Source organism: Protobothrops mucrosquamatus, unplaced genomic scaffold (assembly GCF_001527695.2).
Source record: "Protobothrops mucrosquamatus isolate PMUCROS unplaced genomic scaffold, P.Mucros_1.0 scaffold_15, whole genome shotgun sequence".
Taxonomy (NCBI): Eukaryota; Metazoa; Chordata; class Lepidosauria; order Squamata; family Viperidae; genus Protobothrops; species Protobothrops mucrosquamatus.
Genome location: NW_015386091.1, coordinates 373,237 through 392,736, shown reverse-complemented (window position 1 = coordinate 392,736; position 19,500 = coordinate 373,237). Strand labels below are relative to the sequence as shown.

The following is a 19,500-nucleotide window of genomic DNA, read 5'->3' as shown; positions in this document are numbered from 1 at the left end:
TGACCATTTAGATCACAATTGTGTCAAAAGAATGGTTGCACACAGATCAGCAGAAAAACACTGAATATAAGGTTATTTCCTTTGGAATCTTACCGATGTTACAAATATCTGGACAAAAGATAAATAATAACAGAAGAAGAGGAAACTGATTTTCTATTTGTCTAAAACAATATATTTAGTCTTCTGTCCCAAATGATGAAGGGAGTCCAACTTTATAGCCAAGGAGAAAGGCTATGAAGTTGAAAGTAATTATTTTACTTCAGGGTTGATGGAAAAGACACAGCCTCAAATATAAATATCTCAACTTTACCATGCAAAGTACACTGTTAGGAATGTGTAGGAAACTGTTGGAAAGGACAATTAATCTTTTAAAAGAAAAAGAAAAGAGAAACAAATCTTTACAAATTACCTGTCTTACACAGTGACTCATTAAACAAGTAATTAACCAGTTTATTAATATATTCACATATTTACATAACATTACAAATTAAAGTACTTGCCCCAGCTCACTGCATACGAGAGCAGGGTCTGACACTGGGAAAATAAATAGGCATTGCAGGGAAATAAAGACGTAGCAAGGCTCCAGCCTACTAAATCTTTGGTATTTGAAATATAGCAATGATGCAGCATTTCACTTACTCAACACAGGGCATTCAATGAAGACGAGAAAGAGCAGAGTCCTGACCTAAAACTTTGTGCGTTTATGGAGCTCCTCAATGACTGGATTCTCCAGTCCCTTCCCTCAAATGAGAAGGTTAATGTATGCAAAGGGATTCACACCGGATGGATCAGCCAGACCCAGCCCGCAATCTGTCTCAAAATACTTCAAGCAGCAAAAGACACACCCTCCCATCTCTGGGCTACAGCACAAAGAAGAAAGAAAAGCTGAAGAAACGGGTAATTGTGACACCAAGAGACAAGCAAGTGAGGTTAAATTGCTGTCTGCCCTTTATCTGCCACCAAGTCTCACCAGATTCACTGTGCATACCAAGTGGCATCTCTCTCTCTCTCTCTGTGTGTGTGTGTGTGTGTGTGTGTGTGTGTGTGTGTGAGAGAGAGAGAGAGAGAGAGAGAGAGAGAGAGAGAGAGAGAGAGAGAGAGAGAGAGAGAGAGAGAGAGAGAGAGAGAGAGAGAGAGAGAGAGAGTGAGTTTACAGAGGTTAATGCAGAAGCTTTATGAGAAAGTATAATGGAAGCAATTATTTAGATATGTATTCAAGTTCCACCTGAGTTGCTAAAGATTACCAAACACCAGCATTGTAGCTTTTAAACTATCCTTCAAAATGAGTTACTAAAGATTACCAAACACCAGCATTGTAGCTTTTAAACTATCCTTCAAAATGTTTTAGTCAAACAACCCATTATATATTTTACATTAAGTTGATTCTTCCTTGCAAGACATATATGCAATGATGGAATATTATGATACATTTCATTTTGCAAACTAAAGGCAAAACTTTTCTCCATTAAAAAGAAGCAAATCTCCTGATCAAGCAGTTTTGCCTACTTAAGGATCAGTCCATTAGACAAAAAAGTACCAAGGACATATTCCTAACTAACTTTTCAGCACAGGACATTTTATTGCACACAATTCTGGAACCGGGTATAAAGGTTGTCGTTGGTTCCATCAAAATAATGTCTCCAATAAACAATTTTGAAATTCTCAAGACCAAAAGCATTATCTGCTAGTATTAAATTATGAAGATAAAAGTCCAGAGAAGTTGAGACCATTTCTAACCTGGGCATTTTCCTCTTCCCCTTTATCGCTACTAATTTATCATTGCTTGATGATGGACTTGGATTAGTTTATAAGTGCTACATGTCTTTGCAAACTAGTCAATAAGCAATAGGCAACTTTTCCACCAGAAGCAAGCATGAAGGAAGAATCAAACCTGCATAATTATCTGATTATTTAAACAGTCCATACCAGCATAGTGGAACAAAGATTTTACAACTTATGCATAATTAAATAACTGGTTCATTTAGCATTAAGACAAACCTCAGGGTCTGGGAAAGTCAACTAGAGACTATTGATTAAATCGGATCCAAAATCAATCCAAAGTCCCATTTGCGAATCAATAAAGGATAAATGTTTCTTGACTTGCATTTCTGATTGAAGTTCTGCATAAGTGGGCTATCTTTTATAGAGGACACGCCAACTTCAGAGGAATTGTCCTGGGAAGTATGAAGATCAACTACATAGGAATTTGAGTCTTCACACATTTCAAAGTCACTGTATGAACTGCACCCAGTATTTTGTGAGCTTTTATGAGCTGCTTGGGTATTTTCTGCTTAAGATATTAAGCTACTACTGCTCAATACCGTGTGTGTGTGTGTGTGTGTGTGTGTGTGTGTTTCAAAACTAAGGGCTGGAGCATAAACACAACCCTCGGAGATTCTATTTTTGAAAAAATAGAGAGAGAACTTCTTAAATTGTTCCAATAGCTTAAAACAATGGAAATCTCAGATGAAATGTTATTTGTGGCAACGGCTTTCAATTTAACCAAACTTTAAAACCCAACAAAAGGGAGAAAAAAGTTATTTTCTTTATGAAATCATCCAGCTCAACTACAAAATGGAGGATAGGACACAGTATTATTCACCTGAATTACTTGTTTTCTATGTAATACAGTCATCTTAAAGATCCACAATGCCTTTTGCAAGATCACTGATCCTGTTGATCAACTATCATAGAAGAGATACCCTGAACATTAGTAGAATTTTTAATAACAGTCAAGAGATGCAATCAAACTGTTCCCAAAGCTTTTTCTATAAAATTGTAGAAATTCTCTTAAATATACACATTTTAGCATATCATGTGGGCTTGTGTATTAAAACCTGAAGTTTTGCATGGATTATCCTATAGTAGGCAGCTTTTTTCCATTAATTCCTTTTTCAAACATTGTATAAGTCACAACTCCTTTTTTAAAAAAATTGGCTCCATAAAATATTGTAATAAAAGACTCAGATAAGCCAGTTAAAACATCCCTGGATTTAAACACTAAATTTGCTTGTATTCTTCCTTCCCCCACCACCATTCCACTAAATGGCATGCAAATCGTGTTGAATTTATGCTTAGTCCCCCCCAAAAAGTGTATTTAGGGATTGCAGAACTGGTGAAGTGTAGGGTTGTTGGCAAAGTTAATTAGTGCGGTAAGATATTTCGGGAGAAATAATATTGACTACGTGATTGCTGGAATGCTCAAACATTTCCCTCTGGAAGAAGTCATAAGTGATAACTGTCATCAGAGATTTCACTTAAAGCTCATAAACTGCTAGCCATACTTAGTATTCACTGCGGCTGGAATGAAATGAAGTGTTTTTGAATGAAGTCTGTTCTGAAATGATTTTTTTTTCAGGAAGGTGAGGTTAGAGTTTGGGACTGGTCCCCAGTGGTGGGAGGCTGTGAAGCAGCTTCTTTGCACATCTCTGAGTGAGACAGTCAAGCTGTCAGCACAAACGTCTTCAGGAATTCCAGCGTTGGGGGTCTGCAAAGTTTCAACAGACAGACAGAAGAGCTGCGTTTCAAATACTTAGCAAGATGAATAATGCTCGGCAGACACTTCAATGGTGCTTTCATAGTTCCTGAAGTTTATGATCAAAAGTACCAACTGGATCTGCAAGTCATTCGTCCTCTTCTACATAGGTCGATGGAAACCAGCCCACCTAAATGAGAAAAGAAACATGGTGTCAGATTGTTTGTTTGACTCAAGATAATTTTGTGCATGACCCTTTCAATTAGAAAATGATTTAGAAAAGGATAAAAATTGCAACAAATTAACTGTTGCAGCAGAACATGTACTGTCTCTTTGGAGAAATATACATTTAATCATCAATAGGCCTGACAGAAATTCAGATATGGTTCTCAGCCGATATGTTTACTGCAATCATTTCAGACTGGAGATGGAAATGTATAGAACTAAATTCTGTTCCATCTACGATCAACAGGGTAGTTTCACCTGTTAACCTACTTTCTGGCAGTAGGAAAGCACAGTTGCAAGCCAACATTTGTGGCCACTATGTTCCTTTCTTCTGTTGGCTAGATGGGGAGCAAACTTCTGATGAAGTGAGCTGTATCTCACAAAAGATCTTAATAATATTTGTTAAACTGGAAAAGGTGCTCCCAGTCTCCTTTTGATTTTGATTTTCTGTCTAACAACAAAAGATTTCCTCTTGTTCCAATCCACTTTCCTATAGGATAGGCCAGGGGTAAGCAACCTTGGCTCTTTTATGACTCATGGACTTCAACTCCCAGAATTCCTAATCCAGTCATGCTGGCTCAGGAATTCTGGGAGTCCACGAGTCATAAAAGAGCCAAGGTTGCCTACCCCCGGGATAGGCAAAAGAGAAGCAATCAATCCCTTGGTGGAGCAATAGTTGAAATGGACGTTTCCCTTTCTCTTAAAGAAACATGTGCAGTGCATGAATCAGAACTCCCCACTTCTCATTCTCTGTTGCTAGAATTTAGAATAGAATAGAGCTTGAAAGGGCCTTGGAGGTCTTCTAGTCCAGCCCCCTGTTCAAGCAAGAAGTGATTGTCTAGCCTCTTCTTAAAAATCTCCAGTGATGGAGCGCCCACGATTTCTGGAGGCAAGCTGTTCCACTGGTTAATTGTCCTCACTGTAAGGAAGTTTCTCCTTAATTCCAGGTTGCTTCTCTCTTTGATCAGTTTCCAACCACTGTTTCTTGTCCTGTCCTCTGGTGCTTCGGTGAATAACGTGATCCCATCTTCTTGGTGGCAGCCCCTCAAATACTGGAATTCTGCTATCATGTCTCATCATGAAAGAGAGATGTGGCACATCTCTTCCTCATCTGGCTTTTTGTCCATTTCTGGAATTGAGGGCAGATGCTGGACTGCTGCAACATCACTAGGATAAAACCCCTCCACATCTTTAGCTTCCACATTGGGAGGGAGGATTTTTGCTTATTACTTTGCTGCCACTTTGATGGCAGGCAGCGTTAGCAAAAAGGCTGTCATTTGAGATAACCCCTTTCTGAACTAGTCCATCTCCACATGCCTTCATTTGGAAGATGAGAACATCATATCCAAAAATCTGGTTCAGAAATGAAGTTCAAACTATTTTGGGCCTTCAACAGAAGTTCTGGTTCATTTCTTTTGAAAGGCAAAGGGAAAATATTTTTACGGTATCTTTTTGTTAATTTAAGCACATAATTTATGGTCTGAAGACATGAAACTCCTCTGAATTCAACATGGACATATTCAAGAACAACCTCCCCCATGCCTGAAAAGTTTTCGGTCACTGTTCTAACATAGGCCAGCAAAACATGGACACTAACCTCAGAATCGATACAAAAGCTACAAGTGGTGCACAGAGCTATGGAAAGATACATGCTCAGCATCACAAGACAAGCTAGAAAGACCTGCACGTGGTATACAATATCACCAAGAGAGTAAAAGAACTGCAATGGAAATGGGCTGGTCACATAGCAAGAAGAACTGATGGAAGGTGGACTAAGGCAGTCACAGAATTCCACTTGATAAAAAGCATCCACAAAAGAAACCTAAAACAAGATGGAGTGACAACATCAGCAAAAGAAAGCTTAGGACCATGTTGGTTGGAAACATGCAGAAGAGGCCTTCATCCTGCAGTGGATAGACAATGGCTAGAATGATGATGATGATGATGATGATGATGATGATGATGATGATGATGATGATATTGTAGACAACTAGACTACTGTAGTCTATAGTTAATTTAAATTTCAGAAAGACAGCAAGAACTTTTCACATTTTCATGGGAAATTACTAAATATTCAATTCCAATATACTTAATACCATATACATTACATACAAATTAAGAATCAGGAGGAAGATAGAGAAAGGCTTACCCTTCCATTGACTTCACCTCTCCACCAGCCATTGGCACTAATTTTTGTGTAAATTTTGACCACATCCCCTTTGAGCAGGGATAATTCACGCATGTCTCTTGCACAGAAATCGTAGCGAGCGATGGCTATCCCGAGGACTTTGGGACTCAGCACTGGAGGGGGAAATACAGGTAGGTAACATTATTTGAAGTTTCACAACTGCACAGCAACTGAGTAACATTAGCAACACTTTCTGTATACCAGTCTAATACAAGTGCAAGCAGAAATGAAGAGATGTGTGGTCTTATGGAATAGCATGAATGAAATCCATTCCATGCAATCAGGTTTTTTTTCTTATTGCTTGCTGGTTGGATTTATTTAGAAAAAAAATTACATATTCCTACAATCATTTGCTGAGATGTCTAAAGACCGTAGGCCTATTCTTTGCGCTTCTGAGGGATTTTGCTTCTTCTCTCTCATTTTCAAGTTGTTTCTCTAAATCAGCTTCTTGATATCAATGAATCCTCCTAAGTTGTAAGAAGAACCAATATAAACAGCACCTTCTTCTTCTTCTCCTCACTTTTTGATTCAAAGATACTGATAAATGTGCCTCCTTGAATTTTGACCATTTTACTGAAATCAATGAGGCATATTTCTAAGGGCAAATTATTCTCCAATGATTCCTAAATAGAGTATTTCTGGACTAAGAACACTTTTTCCAGGACACGAATGTAAAGCTCTGGAGTTTCAATGTGACTAAAAAGTGCATAGAAAAATTACAGAATTTACTGAGGTCAAACACTAAGCCATTATGGCTTTGGTTCCTCCAGCCCCGAGTCTCAGTTCTTTCAAAGTAAGGGACAGCCTCTCCTTTAATTTTCCCAAACTGCCTATTCCTCCCCATTTTTGCCCTTTTGGCTACTCAGCATACTGCCTTACTAGCAGTCTCCAAACCACATGGCTCTGGGCCTGGGTCTGAGGCTTCTTGTGGTCCTGTGGGTCTGAAGCTTCTTGGCACACTGTGCTGCTGGGTCTGCAACAAGCCCAAGCTGCAGTGCAGCATGAAGCTGTAGACCTATTAGGAAGCCTTGACAACCCCAGCCTGGCAAAGCCACAGGTTCCCTGAGAAGTCTCAGCACAGCAGTGCGGTACAAAGTTGCAGCTACCCTAGGAAGCCCCAGCCCAGCCTAGCAGTGGGACACAAAACCACAGTTGCCCCCCTAGAGCATGAAACATAGCCACCTGAAAAAGCCTCAACACAGCTCAGCAGTGTGGCACAAAGCCACAGCCACCCTGGGAAGCTGCTGCCACCCCAACCACAGTTGCCTTTGCCACCTTGTGCTCCTCCATTTTTTTGTTCCCACTGCTGCAAAGGCATGCCCCCCCCCAATTTGGCCCTTTACACAACAGTTGTGGCCCACATGAGGTCATCTTCTCCAGGTCTTGCAAGGAAACCACTTATGCAATTTAGAGAAAAAAGTTCTGGGCTGCCAAGTTTTGATCACGTGACTGCAGCGGCACTGCAACAACTGTAACTTCAGGGATTGGTTGTTAAGTTCCTTCATTCAGCGCCACTGTAACTTCAAACAGTTACTGAATGAATGGTCATTAAGCAAGGACTACTTGTAAGATGCTGCTATTAAGAGAAGGCACATGAGGTGCATTCAAGAGGCCAGGCCAAACCTTCCCACAGAAAAAGATCAAAAGGCACAAAGCATCATCTCCCTTAGTATCAGTGATGATCAAATTGTGCATACATGCCATTGTGAAACTGCAAAAAAAAAAAAAAGTGGGAGGAGCTGTGGAAAATACATTAGAGAGCAAAACTCAGCAATAAACTCTACCAGATGAACCTGATGAAAGGCCATCATATGGAAGACTATATGAGTCACCTGAACTTTGAGGTGAGCAGCAAATAAATTTGATAAATAATCTATATTAGATGCGCTATATAAATGGTTAAAGTCCTGCAAGTTTCAGAGATAAAATGACTGCATACTATAATTTGCAGATTTGCAGCTATATAGTCTATACGTGCATGAGCACACACACACAAACACACACGCAAAGAGAGAGAGTGTCGCATCAAAAGAAAATTCACTGAACAACGAAATATGAATCAAAGATATGTCTATTGATTTTAAGGTACAGGAATGGAGCTACCATGTTCCTAAAGTTAAGAATATAAAGCAAAGATAATAATAATAATAATAATAATAATAATAATAATAATAATAATAATAATAATAATAATAATAATAATAATAATAATAATAATAATAATAGTAATAGTAATAGTAATAGTAATAGTAGATTTAGATTTTAGATTTTATTAAATTTATACCCCGCCCTTCTCCCGGAGGACTCAGGGCGGCTTACAGCCAGTTTAAAACAATGATATAATACAATACAAACTTTAAAAAAGATTAAAAATAACTATTTAAATTTGGCCGCTTCTACTAAAAATTTAATTTAAAACCCCTTTAAAATACCCCTAGGCCAGTCCTGCNCGGGATCACCCGGATCTCTGGGGGCAGCTCGTTCCAGAGGGTGGGTGCTCCGACAGAGAAGGCTCTCCCCCTGGGGGTCGCCAGCCGACACTGTCTGGCTGACGGCACCCTGAGGAGGCCCTCTCTGTGGGAGCGTATCGGCCGGTGGGAGGCAATCTGTGGCAGAAGGCGGTCTCGGAGGTAACCAGGTCCAATGCCAAGAATTGAAGGGGTCTTGGAGGTCTTCTAGTCTAACCCCTGCTCAGACATTTTGAACATTGAACCCAAACCCTTTCATCCTAGCAAAAATGCTACTGTGCAAATGACTATACTGCAAAGACATTAAGTTCTACCTCCTGCTTTCGTAAAAAGCATTAATAATCAGCAATACTTTTTTCCTAAATTTAAAACTGAAGGTTTGTGCCTAAGATGAACTCACATTCTGAAAACCAATTCCGCTGTTTTTTGTCACTACAGAATCTATTGCATAATCCTTCAAAGTAGCCGATAATACAAATATGCTCAAAAAAATATTTTAGGGAAATAGAATGGAGTCTAATAATAGCATCCAATAGTTTATATTAACTGACATTATGATACATACCGTTCACTATTGGCTAGACACATTAATTAAACAAACACCTGCACAAAAGTTGTAAAATGCCATAACTCTTTTACTACGTGGCATTATGAGAAATATATTAACAGTGACAGGAGAAAAGCAAGGAGAAAAAGAAAAGCAGCAATAATTCACACTGACAGAGCAATAAAAACATACAGTGATTGTTTAAATCAGGCAAAATATTGTCACTAATACTCCAAAATAAACAAGATTTGATTTGGCTTGATCCAATCCAATCTAATCTAATCTAATCTAATCTATCAAACATTCTGTTTCCCATAGCAGCCAGAAAGATGCATTCTGGAAGGCCAACAATATGAGATAAAAGATTGTGCCCAGCAGCATCTGTCCCCTGAGAAACCATTGACTCTATATGTAAAACTTTCATTTAGCCTTCTTAATTGTCCGTGATCTTTCCAGATTCATTTAATTCCCATATAAACAGCTATTTGTCTGAGTAGATCACAACAATGAAGATACCCCTCTCTTTAAGGAGAGCTCTGCCACATAGTGAAAATCTATAGCTCTGAGGCTGAATTTATATGCATAGAAACATCTGGAGTTCTATAACTACTGTCCATCATGTTTTGCCACTGCTGGGACTCAAATAAACATCCCAGGAAGGAATGGAAGAACACATCAAAGCCCTCTTCATCCATCCCAGGATTGTTTCTATCTATCTTGGGCAGTTAATCTTCTCACCTCAGGAACAACCAAGGAGATTTTCAAAAAATGACAAAATTGAGTCAACAAATTACGTTTCCCATCCCAAAGCAGACAGCTGAGCATCTGGTCAATGCATTCCAATAGTTAGCACTGTGAGTTAGTAGAAAGCTTAACAAAGAGTTATATAAAAAGTTATTTTCCTTGATCTGCCTGAATGGGAACATCTGCCCTCACTTACTGTCCTCTTCTATTAACTTTGAACATTACCAGATGTGGCTTTAGATCCATGTAGGAAGGAAGCAAGTTGCAGTTATCATCAATTAATCCAGCATATTGTAAAATCCTTTCCATCGTATTGGGCCCTAGCTTCCTCTGGTTACAATGAGGAGGATTTGTGCAAACAGGGAACTTCACTAGCAGATTTGGTATTTCCCATCACATCATGTTCTAATTTAAACAGCCTCCATCTTCAGTCCTACACATCATAATGTTGGGATTCAGAACTGAGTAAATGATTCATCTACCTAAATATAATGCCGGAAATTTGACACCTCTAATTATTGCAGGAAAAAAATATCCTATCCTTTTAAGGCACAAATGTCTTTTGGTGGGTGACACAATGAGAGAAGTGACTAAAGGAAACACAAATGCATAGAAGATGGATAAAATTAACTTACAGACAATGCACATGCAAAACTGCTGTATATGGAAAGCTATCTTCCTTCTTGTACTTTATCCGAAAATGGTCTGGCAAAAAGGCTTTTAGGGATGGGACGAATATTTGAGGGCACCAAAAATAGAGTAGACCCATTTAAGAATATCAATAGCTATGCATAATGTAATCATATTTTTAATTAGTTTTGATTGGCAACATGGGTACTTTCACCAATATTCTGAAAACATAACATTCCAGAACCAGTTTTTTTGGCATTCCCTGCATAGCTGGCAGAACATTTAGATGACCTTCTTGAATGTCAAAGAGCAATATCACATGACAGCCCCAAATCACTCACTTTTTCACGTGCTTTAAACATTCTCCAGCTGGGTCAGAGCTGCTGAGAGTAAATCACTTCCATGGAGCTAGAGTAACATATTTGTAAACCGCAGTTGTGTTTTAAGTCAAATTATGTTCCGGGGTTGGGCAATGAATCCGTCCCTTCCCTAGCTTGCACCGCACATAGAAACTGAAATACCGAACTTGTGAAACAAGCAAATGGAGAATAAATAGAAAGCAGTAAAGCAGTACCTGACCAAAAAGGAGTGGAGGAAGGGGGAACAAAGCTGTAGTCTGGCAGAGTTACAAAAGAAAACCCACAGAACAAAGAAGGGTCTTAGAAAAAGAAAAGAAGAAAAAAAGAGAGAAGCAAAATGACATTGAATGATTGGTAAAAAAAAAAATTGCGTTCAAATATTGTTATCACTGGCATCTGTTTTTAAGAAGAAACAAATATTTTCTTGGCTGTTTTGCAGTTTTTTGTTTTAAAAAACCTTCTTACCTGCTTAAAGGCATAGTTTACTCCTCTGATTTGGCCATTTCATTCCCTCACTCCCTCCTGCAACTTACTAGGAACATTTTGCAAAAAGGATGAATTTCCATAGACGAGGATGCAATTCATTTTTATGCACTTGCTTATGCCACCCTGTATGTTGGAGTGGCAATTGTTTTAGCAAGCAACTGTAGCTTAATAGCTCTGTGTCAGATTAAAGCTTCCCATCTCCAGTCAGCCATGGGTAATTTGGGTCACCCATAGCAAACTGGAAGGATAACAATGGATTTGCAGAAGACACATGAATACCATCTTGAATTCATCTCATTTCAAGCAAGTGGGGCATTTATTAGCTTTATTTTGTTTCCATACCCCAGAAAGAGTTGCAAAGGTAAAAGATGAATGTATGGGTATTTTCAATAATAGTCTTCATAGCATGCCGGCAAAATGTATGGACTTTCAGCTGCTTTTAAGTTCCCGAAACACTTAGAAATAGATATGAAATCCTCCATAACACATGGACCATTTAGTATCATAAGGAGCAGCAAAAAAAACATTGTGAGATGTACAAATCCATTTCCTGAATCACTCTGATTTTCTTAACAGCTGCAAAGCAGGGCCCATAGTAAGGGCAATTTGCAAAGCTTTTTCAAAGACCTATGAACTAGTTAGTGTATTTTAATACAATAAGCAGAAGAGTTGAACAAGTATTAACATAGTTGTGATAAAACTATGATGCTTCTGACAATCATTTTCTAATTCATCCAAACTGGAAAATCACGGGTATCCATTTCTGAACAAGCATAGGTACTAAACCACACTTTTGAAGTTGCCTATGGTTGCCTACGAAAATGGTAGCTGGGAGGTTGGAGTTACAGTTAGTCAAAGTAATCACACTGAAATAAATGAGATTTAAGAAGTGCTATTCATTTCAGTGGTAACTGAAGTACAAACTCAGTTTGATGGGAGAAATTGACGAATTAGGAAATTATAGTTAATCCCTGATCTGATTGGGAAGGGAAGAGTACTGAAACTGATCATGTAGGCAAAAGATTTATGAATATCTCAGCTTATTAAGCAGCTCCACACATAGCCAATAATTACCACATTCAACCCTAAATCTTATATTGCTATGGGGGTAGAAGCTTAAAACTACAACATCTTCTAGCTGCTTCCGGTTTAGCAGAAAACAGATTGCCTATCTCTTTCCCCAAATTAACAGGCAGTGAGACACCAAGAAACCTAACAGCCATCTTCAATGAGAAACAATACAGAAGCCATCCCACAGTGTTATTGCACACAAGCAAAAATTTGTCTTTTTATCATACAATTAAGCTTTCTCAATCATAGAATATAACAAAACGTCCAGAAGGGATTATCTTCTGCCAATAACACATTTTTTTCTTTTAATGTGTTGAAAAGAACTTTTAACAATACTGTTAAAAGTGAAAAGACAGAATAGCTTGAGAGCTAGGGACCAACTCTTTGGAAAGCCACTGAAAATCCCAGGAAAAAAAAAAGCCCCAATCAGTTAATTCTCCATATTATGAAAAACTCATAGCTGGAAATTAGTGCTAGGAAATTATTATTAGCTGAAAATTACTGCTACAGATCACTTCACAAATGATCTTCTATTGCTGAGATGACCTGATGCTAGTTCAAGCTCACAAGATTTGTCGATTCTTGTGAAACAATTGCAAATAATTGTGCTGTGGCTTTTGTGTTTATAACTCTCACACTGCAGTCTCTCTGACTGATTAAATCAAGTTATTTAATATTTGGAGGCATTTTGAAAAAATAGGTTACAAAGCTGAAGAAGGAGAAAGAGTCTCATTCCTTTTGCAGTGTCCTGAATCCAAATTATTTAACATGGGGGTCTTCAAACTTGGCCCTCTTATGACTTGTGGACTTCAACTCTCAGAATTTCTCAGCCAGCGTGCCTGGAATTCTGGGAGTTGAAGTCCACAAGTCATAAGAGGGCCAATTTTGAAGACCTCTGATTTAACAGCTTGCTGCATCAATGCATTTACTTATTTGCTCTGTTTCCACAGTGCCAGAAAACATGAAGTTGACATTAGTGGCCTTTTCTACTTGAAGATGAAAGAATATACTGTGTGATACTTGTATTTGCTCCAACACAAGAAGAAAATAAAACATAACACAATGCCTCTAATCAAAATGATGCATGAACAATAAGAGTGAAGAATTTCTGTGGGAATGTCGCTTACTCATATCATTTCCTTAATTATTTTATCTACTCCCTGGTAGACTTTAGTCACCCTCTCCATTTTTATAAAGATGTGTAGTTGATCGTATGAGTCCCACCTCACTCTGCAGCCAAATGTTCATTGTCCATGGATGGATTTTTCTGATTGTGTCCTTGTTCCTCCACTGTGCGCAATCCTCTCCCAAATAAGTGACACATTTTCTTTCCTGCCAATGCTATTGGTTGTTGTTATTTTTCTGTTGACTTATAAGTGAGGAAGACTCTTTTGTAATCTTTCTATAGATATTAAGCATACCATTTCCCTATTTATTAGGTATATAAAGAATTGGCTCTGGAGGAAAAGGCCCTGTTCAAAATACGTAATGTCACAGCCTCCACTTGCCTGCTCCTAAGCATTTCAAAATATCTTCCTGTCTTTAATGGGTACTCAGAAAGGCTCTGAAATTATCCATCTGCTTCTCAGTAATTTAGCAGTGTATTAAAAGGGCATACGTGTGTCTACATGATTTTTAATCTTCTGCCATTATTTTTAGAAATTTCTATTGCTCATAAAATCTAAACTATCCAATTCCAGCACTGCAAAATTTGGCAGCAATCACAGTGGCTACAGAACCAAGTGAAGCCAATGAACAGATGCCCAGATGCTCTTAGCAATTTCAAATCAGATATCAGTACTACTATTCATGTTGTTTTACCAAATATTAAGGGCAGCATAAGTCACCTCTGTTAAACTCCACAGTACAGGTAGTCCTCAACTTACAACAGTTCATTTAGTGACCGTTCAAAGTTACAACGGCACTGAAAAAAGTGACTTATGAGTGCTTTTCAGAGTTACAACCTTTGCAGCATCCCCACGATCATGTGATCAAAATTCAGATGCTTGGCAACTGGCTCATATTTATGACCGTCGCAGTGTCCCAGGGTCATGTGATCACCTTTTGTGACCTTCTGAAAGCAAAGTCAATGGGGTAGCCAGATTCACTTAACAACCATGTTACTAACTTAAAAACTGCTGTGATTCACTTAACAACTGTGGCAAGAAAGGTCATAAAATGGGGCAAAACTCACTTAACAAATGTTTCACTTAACAACAGAAATTTTGGGCTCAATTGTGCTTGTAAGTTGAGGACTACTGGTTTTTGCAATAAGTTATAAACATATATGAATGAAAATGGATTTGTCTTTGTCCAACCTCAATTCGGTTACTCTAAAGTAAGTCTTATTTAGGAACACTAACAAGCAGCATTGTAGAAGAAATCATTCCGACCTCAAGCTTCTTTACAAAAACTCTGCATTATAAGACTGTGGTTTTAAACAACAGGAATAATTCATTTAAATGCCAAATGCCAAATTTGAATTACATGTTTATTAATTCATGTAGCCGAAAGCAGCTTAGCCAATGCAAAATGCCTGTTTACAAATCAATTGCTCACTTACATTTTTAATAGATGTTTGAGCAGCGATTTGATTTAAGGAGAGGCAGTCAGGAAGTCTAACTGGACCTGTTCATAAACCTGTCAGCAGATGCTGATTCTGCTTAGCTGCAGAAAAATCTGGCTAAATGCATTATCATATTAATAGGTTATATGTCAAAAATGCAAAACGAAGATGCTTTCAACTGAATTTCATTTCTGTATAATAAAAAACAACAACAAATGGTAATGCTTACAATTGCTACTTGCCCGGTGGCTCCTTTGATCCTGGGTATTTTCACATTCCTTGTACGGGTACTGAAGAGTAGTATCCAAACTTCTGAAGCCTTCTTTGAGAGATTGATGTTTGTAATATTCCACAAGTTCCTTCCAGGATACAAATATTTAGACAGAAGTTAATAATTATTTCTCTTGAATTTGTATTGCACGGATATTTGATGACATTTGCAATCAACATCGAAAGACATCTTGAAAACAGGGATTAACTGCAGGAAGTATATAATTTGGTGGAAAGAGAACCCAAAAGTGTTATGCAAGCAAATTTCACAAAATGTCCCATCTCTATTATAAAGCTGCAAGTTTGAGTGGGCCATTTTGAGCATTTTGGAAGTGCTCCTACTTAATCTGAACATATTGAAGCTCAGAACTTCACAAGTTCAGTCTTGAGATGCTTCCTTTATGATCAGAATCTCACCCACTCTGCTTTGAAAAGGCCATTTGGCAAAAATTCATACTCTAAATGTTTTGAACACACCCCTAGTGAGTTTTGATTCATGCATGAAAGATGCTGCTTGTTCATACCTGTAGAAATGGATCTTTATTCATGCAAGGGTGGCCTAATTCTTATCAAAGGTACTGTATGAATTAAACGTATCAACAAGCATCAGCTTTAAACACTTTTTACACTGAAAACAATTGCACATAAAAGCAATTAAATTTTAAATGGATTAAAATGGAACTGTTCTTCCAGTATCTGGTTTTCTATGTGCATGGAAGTATACCCTTCTGTGAATTTATGACATCCTTCATTCATGAGGGCCATAGTTCCAACCTAAATTTATTACATTACATAATGCTTACATTAATTATGCTTATTGTTGTTATCCAGGTTATTCCTTATAATACATACATGAAGTATTTTGCCCATCCATTTTTATTAATTGGTTTGTACCAGAAAGAAAATCACTCTCAACTGACTTGCAAAAAAAAAGAAACCAAACCACCTGGAAACAGTGGCAACTATTGGGAAAGAGCTAAAGAAACGAATAACTATATTGAAGCTTATATTTGACCAGATCAATGTTTATTGCAAATTTCTCCAGGACATACAGGATCAAATGTCCTTTCACACATATATTCATCAATTCAAAATGTGAAATTAGGTTTTCTGGTTTCACAATGCATGAGCCAAATACAGGACCCAAAGGAGATGTATGTATGTTAATATTTAGAATTTATCTTCATTCTTTTAGCTACACAGTAAGGGTACCAGTAAGCAATCCTATTGCTTCTTTTAATTGTTATTTAAACTGATATGAATACACCATATATGGATCAAAACTAGTTATCCACAAATTTTATGCTTCATTAATTTTGTGATAACGCACCGTTGATTATCACAGATAGATAGACAGACAGACAGACAGACAGACAGACAGACAGACAGACAGACAGACAGACAGACAGACAGACAATGACAGACAATGACAGACCAATGGATGGATATCACTGGAGTTACAAATCATTCAGAAAAAATGCTTCACAATCCATATTCACAATTCTTTCTGTTCAAATTATTAAAGCCAATGCACCTCCTTCTAGGATTCACGTGGCTGCTTTAAAAGCAATCTCTGGCTGTCTCCATCAGCACATATGCATAACCATTTTGAAATCAACAAAAGCATTTAACATTTACAGCAGTCTCTGTGCAGTTTGCAATCCTCAGCATATTGCCCCCAGCAATATGTTCTCATTTTATCAACCTCAGAAGAATAGAAGGCTGAGTCAACCTTGAGCCTCATCAGGATCAAACTCCAAGCTGTGGACAGAGTTTGCCTGCAATACTGTACTTTAACCACTGCATCAAGTAAGGATTTCACTAATGACAGCCTTTGAAGCACAGTGTGCATGTTGGGTTAAAGTAATTTAGCTTTCTTCATTAAAAAAAAAAACGGATGCCTTTAAACTCTTCTTTTTCTGGAAACTTTGGATATACTGTATATTTACATACAGACCAATATATGATTATAATAATAACAAATTCAACTACAGCTCATTTTTCTTAAAAGGATGACCAAACTGTATTGTAAACTTTAATGAGAGACAATATTAGAAATATGTATTTTGAGAAGAAGTATGCTTTAAATCATCTTTAAATCAATGGCTGTAAGAATAAACATGTGAAGAAGAATCAGTAACTCTTTACAGATTGAAAGATTTCATTTACTTTCTTGTTCTTCTCCTATTCTTGATTATTTTTAATGAACCTGCAGATAGTACAATCAGTATCTTAAAAAGTGGGAAAGAACTTTCAGTTGACAGATGCTTACAAACAACCATCAAAAACATTCAAAACAGACCTGACAAGCTTACTTCTAATCATTTTTTTTAGTTTCTTACATGCTAATAGCTTAATGAAAATGTATAAACCTGTGGCTAATACCGGCTTCTCCATTTGTATTAAAAATTGATTCAAGGGGGAAAAAAAGATATCCCTGGCAAATATGCTAGTGATTAATTGTCACAGCTGCATCAAAGCCAAACATTTAGATTTCATGAATTTCAAGTGGCAGATATTCAAGCACATGGTCCTTGGGATCAATGGGATTCAATATATTTAAGTTTGGCTTGATGGCATTTATTGCTTATAGTTTTGAAGGGCTGCTCTTCTGTTACATGTGAATATATGAAATATACAGCTCTCAATGGCGTGATAAATCTCCTGCTACTGCTGATCCCATCTCTATGTGGAAAGGTCACAGCCCCCTTCTAACATAATGTTTTCCCTTTATTGCTATGTGTGCAACAATATATTTTTACTGTAAGGTATATTTTCTGCAATCAGCCAGAAAAATACTGGGAAAGTAAATGGTGCAAAAGCTCAGATTGATACAATTTCTTGATAGACAAAGCAATAGCAGTGTTTGATACCGGTTTTCTGATTCAGTAACCTGAGAGTAAATTTCTGTGATATAATAAACGAGTTTTCCTTGTCAGAGGACTGCGTGTTTCATATAACAGTATACATAAATAATGGTCTTGCAAATATGTCTACATGGACATGTCAAAGGTCTATGAACCAGCCACTATTGCTTCTCTCTGTTTGTTTGCTTTTAAATAGCAGAAATCTTTAGCTAAAAGACTGTAGCTACACAGCTATCAGATAATGGCATGCCCCTGGCATGGTCCTAGTAAACAGTAGCTGTGGCTTGCCAAGTCAATGGTCTGTGAGAAGACATTCTCTGTATTTCATCAGATGGCATAAGTATCAAGACTGTGAAGCTTTTAAAAACAATATACAATGTACTTTCAAGAGTTATATCTATATCAGAACATGCACAGAAAATCCAACGTGTTATCTGAATTATAATGCACATGGCTCAAGGCTTCAGCACACAAAAGAAAATTTGGTCCAGATGTCTTCTCTCTGAAACAGATGGGTTTATTATAGTTTACTGGAACTCCAAAATAATCATAATCCTAAATTACCTTTTGAAAGTATTTGACTCAGTGCCTCAATATAAAACTTAAAGCCTGCAAAATACTAGCTGAGATCTTTCGTCAGCTATGAAGCTTACTAAAGGGAATCAATGTCTCTTGCCTATCCTAGTCTGCAGGATTGTTATAAAGGAAGAAAATAAAATCAATCATCTCAGAAGAAGGCATGATAAAAAATGTAATATAATAGATTGACATAAATATTGTGGCAATTTTCAAACAGCATTTTTTATATTCTGGAAAGGACTCGTTTTTTGGTGGAACCAGATAATCTGTTCCTCAGCCTTCAGATGGCTGTGTCTGATATTGCAGGTCTGTGTGTTTAGGATTCTTTTTTTTCCTGATTTAGTAAAAAATTAAAATCAGTGAAAGTTAGACAGTAGACAAATCAATTCAATGAATGAATAAATAAATAGAAATATGTAAAAAGATTATGTTTACTCAAAACAGTAATCTATCCACGGGATTTAGAAAAGTTACATTCTGGGCTTATTTTAAACATCCTTCACTTAAGATTCTAAAATGGCCCTTTACATTTTGTATATATTTGGAAATAAGTTCCATTGATCTATAGCAAGACTTTTTCAGAGTAAGCATGTGCAGATCAGATTGTAAAACATATTTAGCATTTGCTTAGTCTTTCTACAACAATAATGCAAGTCTTGCACTTTTAAAACAATGAATTATTTTACAAATAACTGTACAAATGCTAACTCTCACTCTTCTAACATTCTAATTCATTTGGAATCAATAGATCTTGGTATAATGAAATTAACTCAGAATAAATGATCATATAAATAACAATAGGGGAATACCAACACTATAGATAAAGGATCTAGAAATAATGCAAGTCATATATTTCACCAAATCCCTGAAATTCTTTAAGTAGAGCATGTTTCTGGTCCATCTGTTCCTCCCCACCAACTCTAAATTATAATATCTAAAGTAGACATGTCAAACTCGTGACGTCACGTGACATTGCGCGACGTATCAGAACTTTTCCCCCATTGCCAGCAATAGGGTGGGTGCGG

The 19,500-nt window shown here is 37.3% G+C and overlaps 1 protein-coding gene across 1 annotated transcript in view; it reads right to left on the bottom strand.

Moving 5' to 3' along the window:
- Positions 1-19,500, bottom strand: part of LOC107298472 (guanine nucleotide exchange factor VAV3) — a 124,194-nt gene that overhangs the window by 22,334 nt on the left and 82,360 nt on the right. Inside the window, exons 17-18 of the mRNA XM_015827884.1 lie at positions 14,989-15,118; positions 5,850-6,001 (exon numbers count right to left, since the gene is read on the bottom strand). Of these exons, the coding sequence (XP_015683370.1) occupies positions 5,850-6,001; positions 14,989-15,118 (282 nt within the window). The remainder of the gene's footprint in view (positions 1-5,849; positions 6,002-14,988; positions 15,119-19,500) is intronic.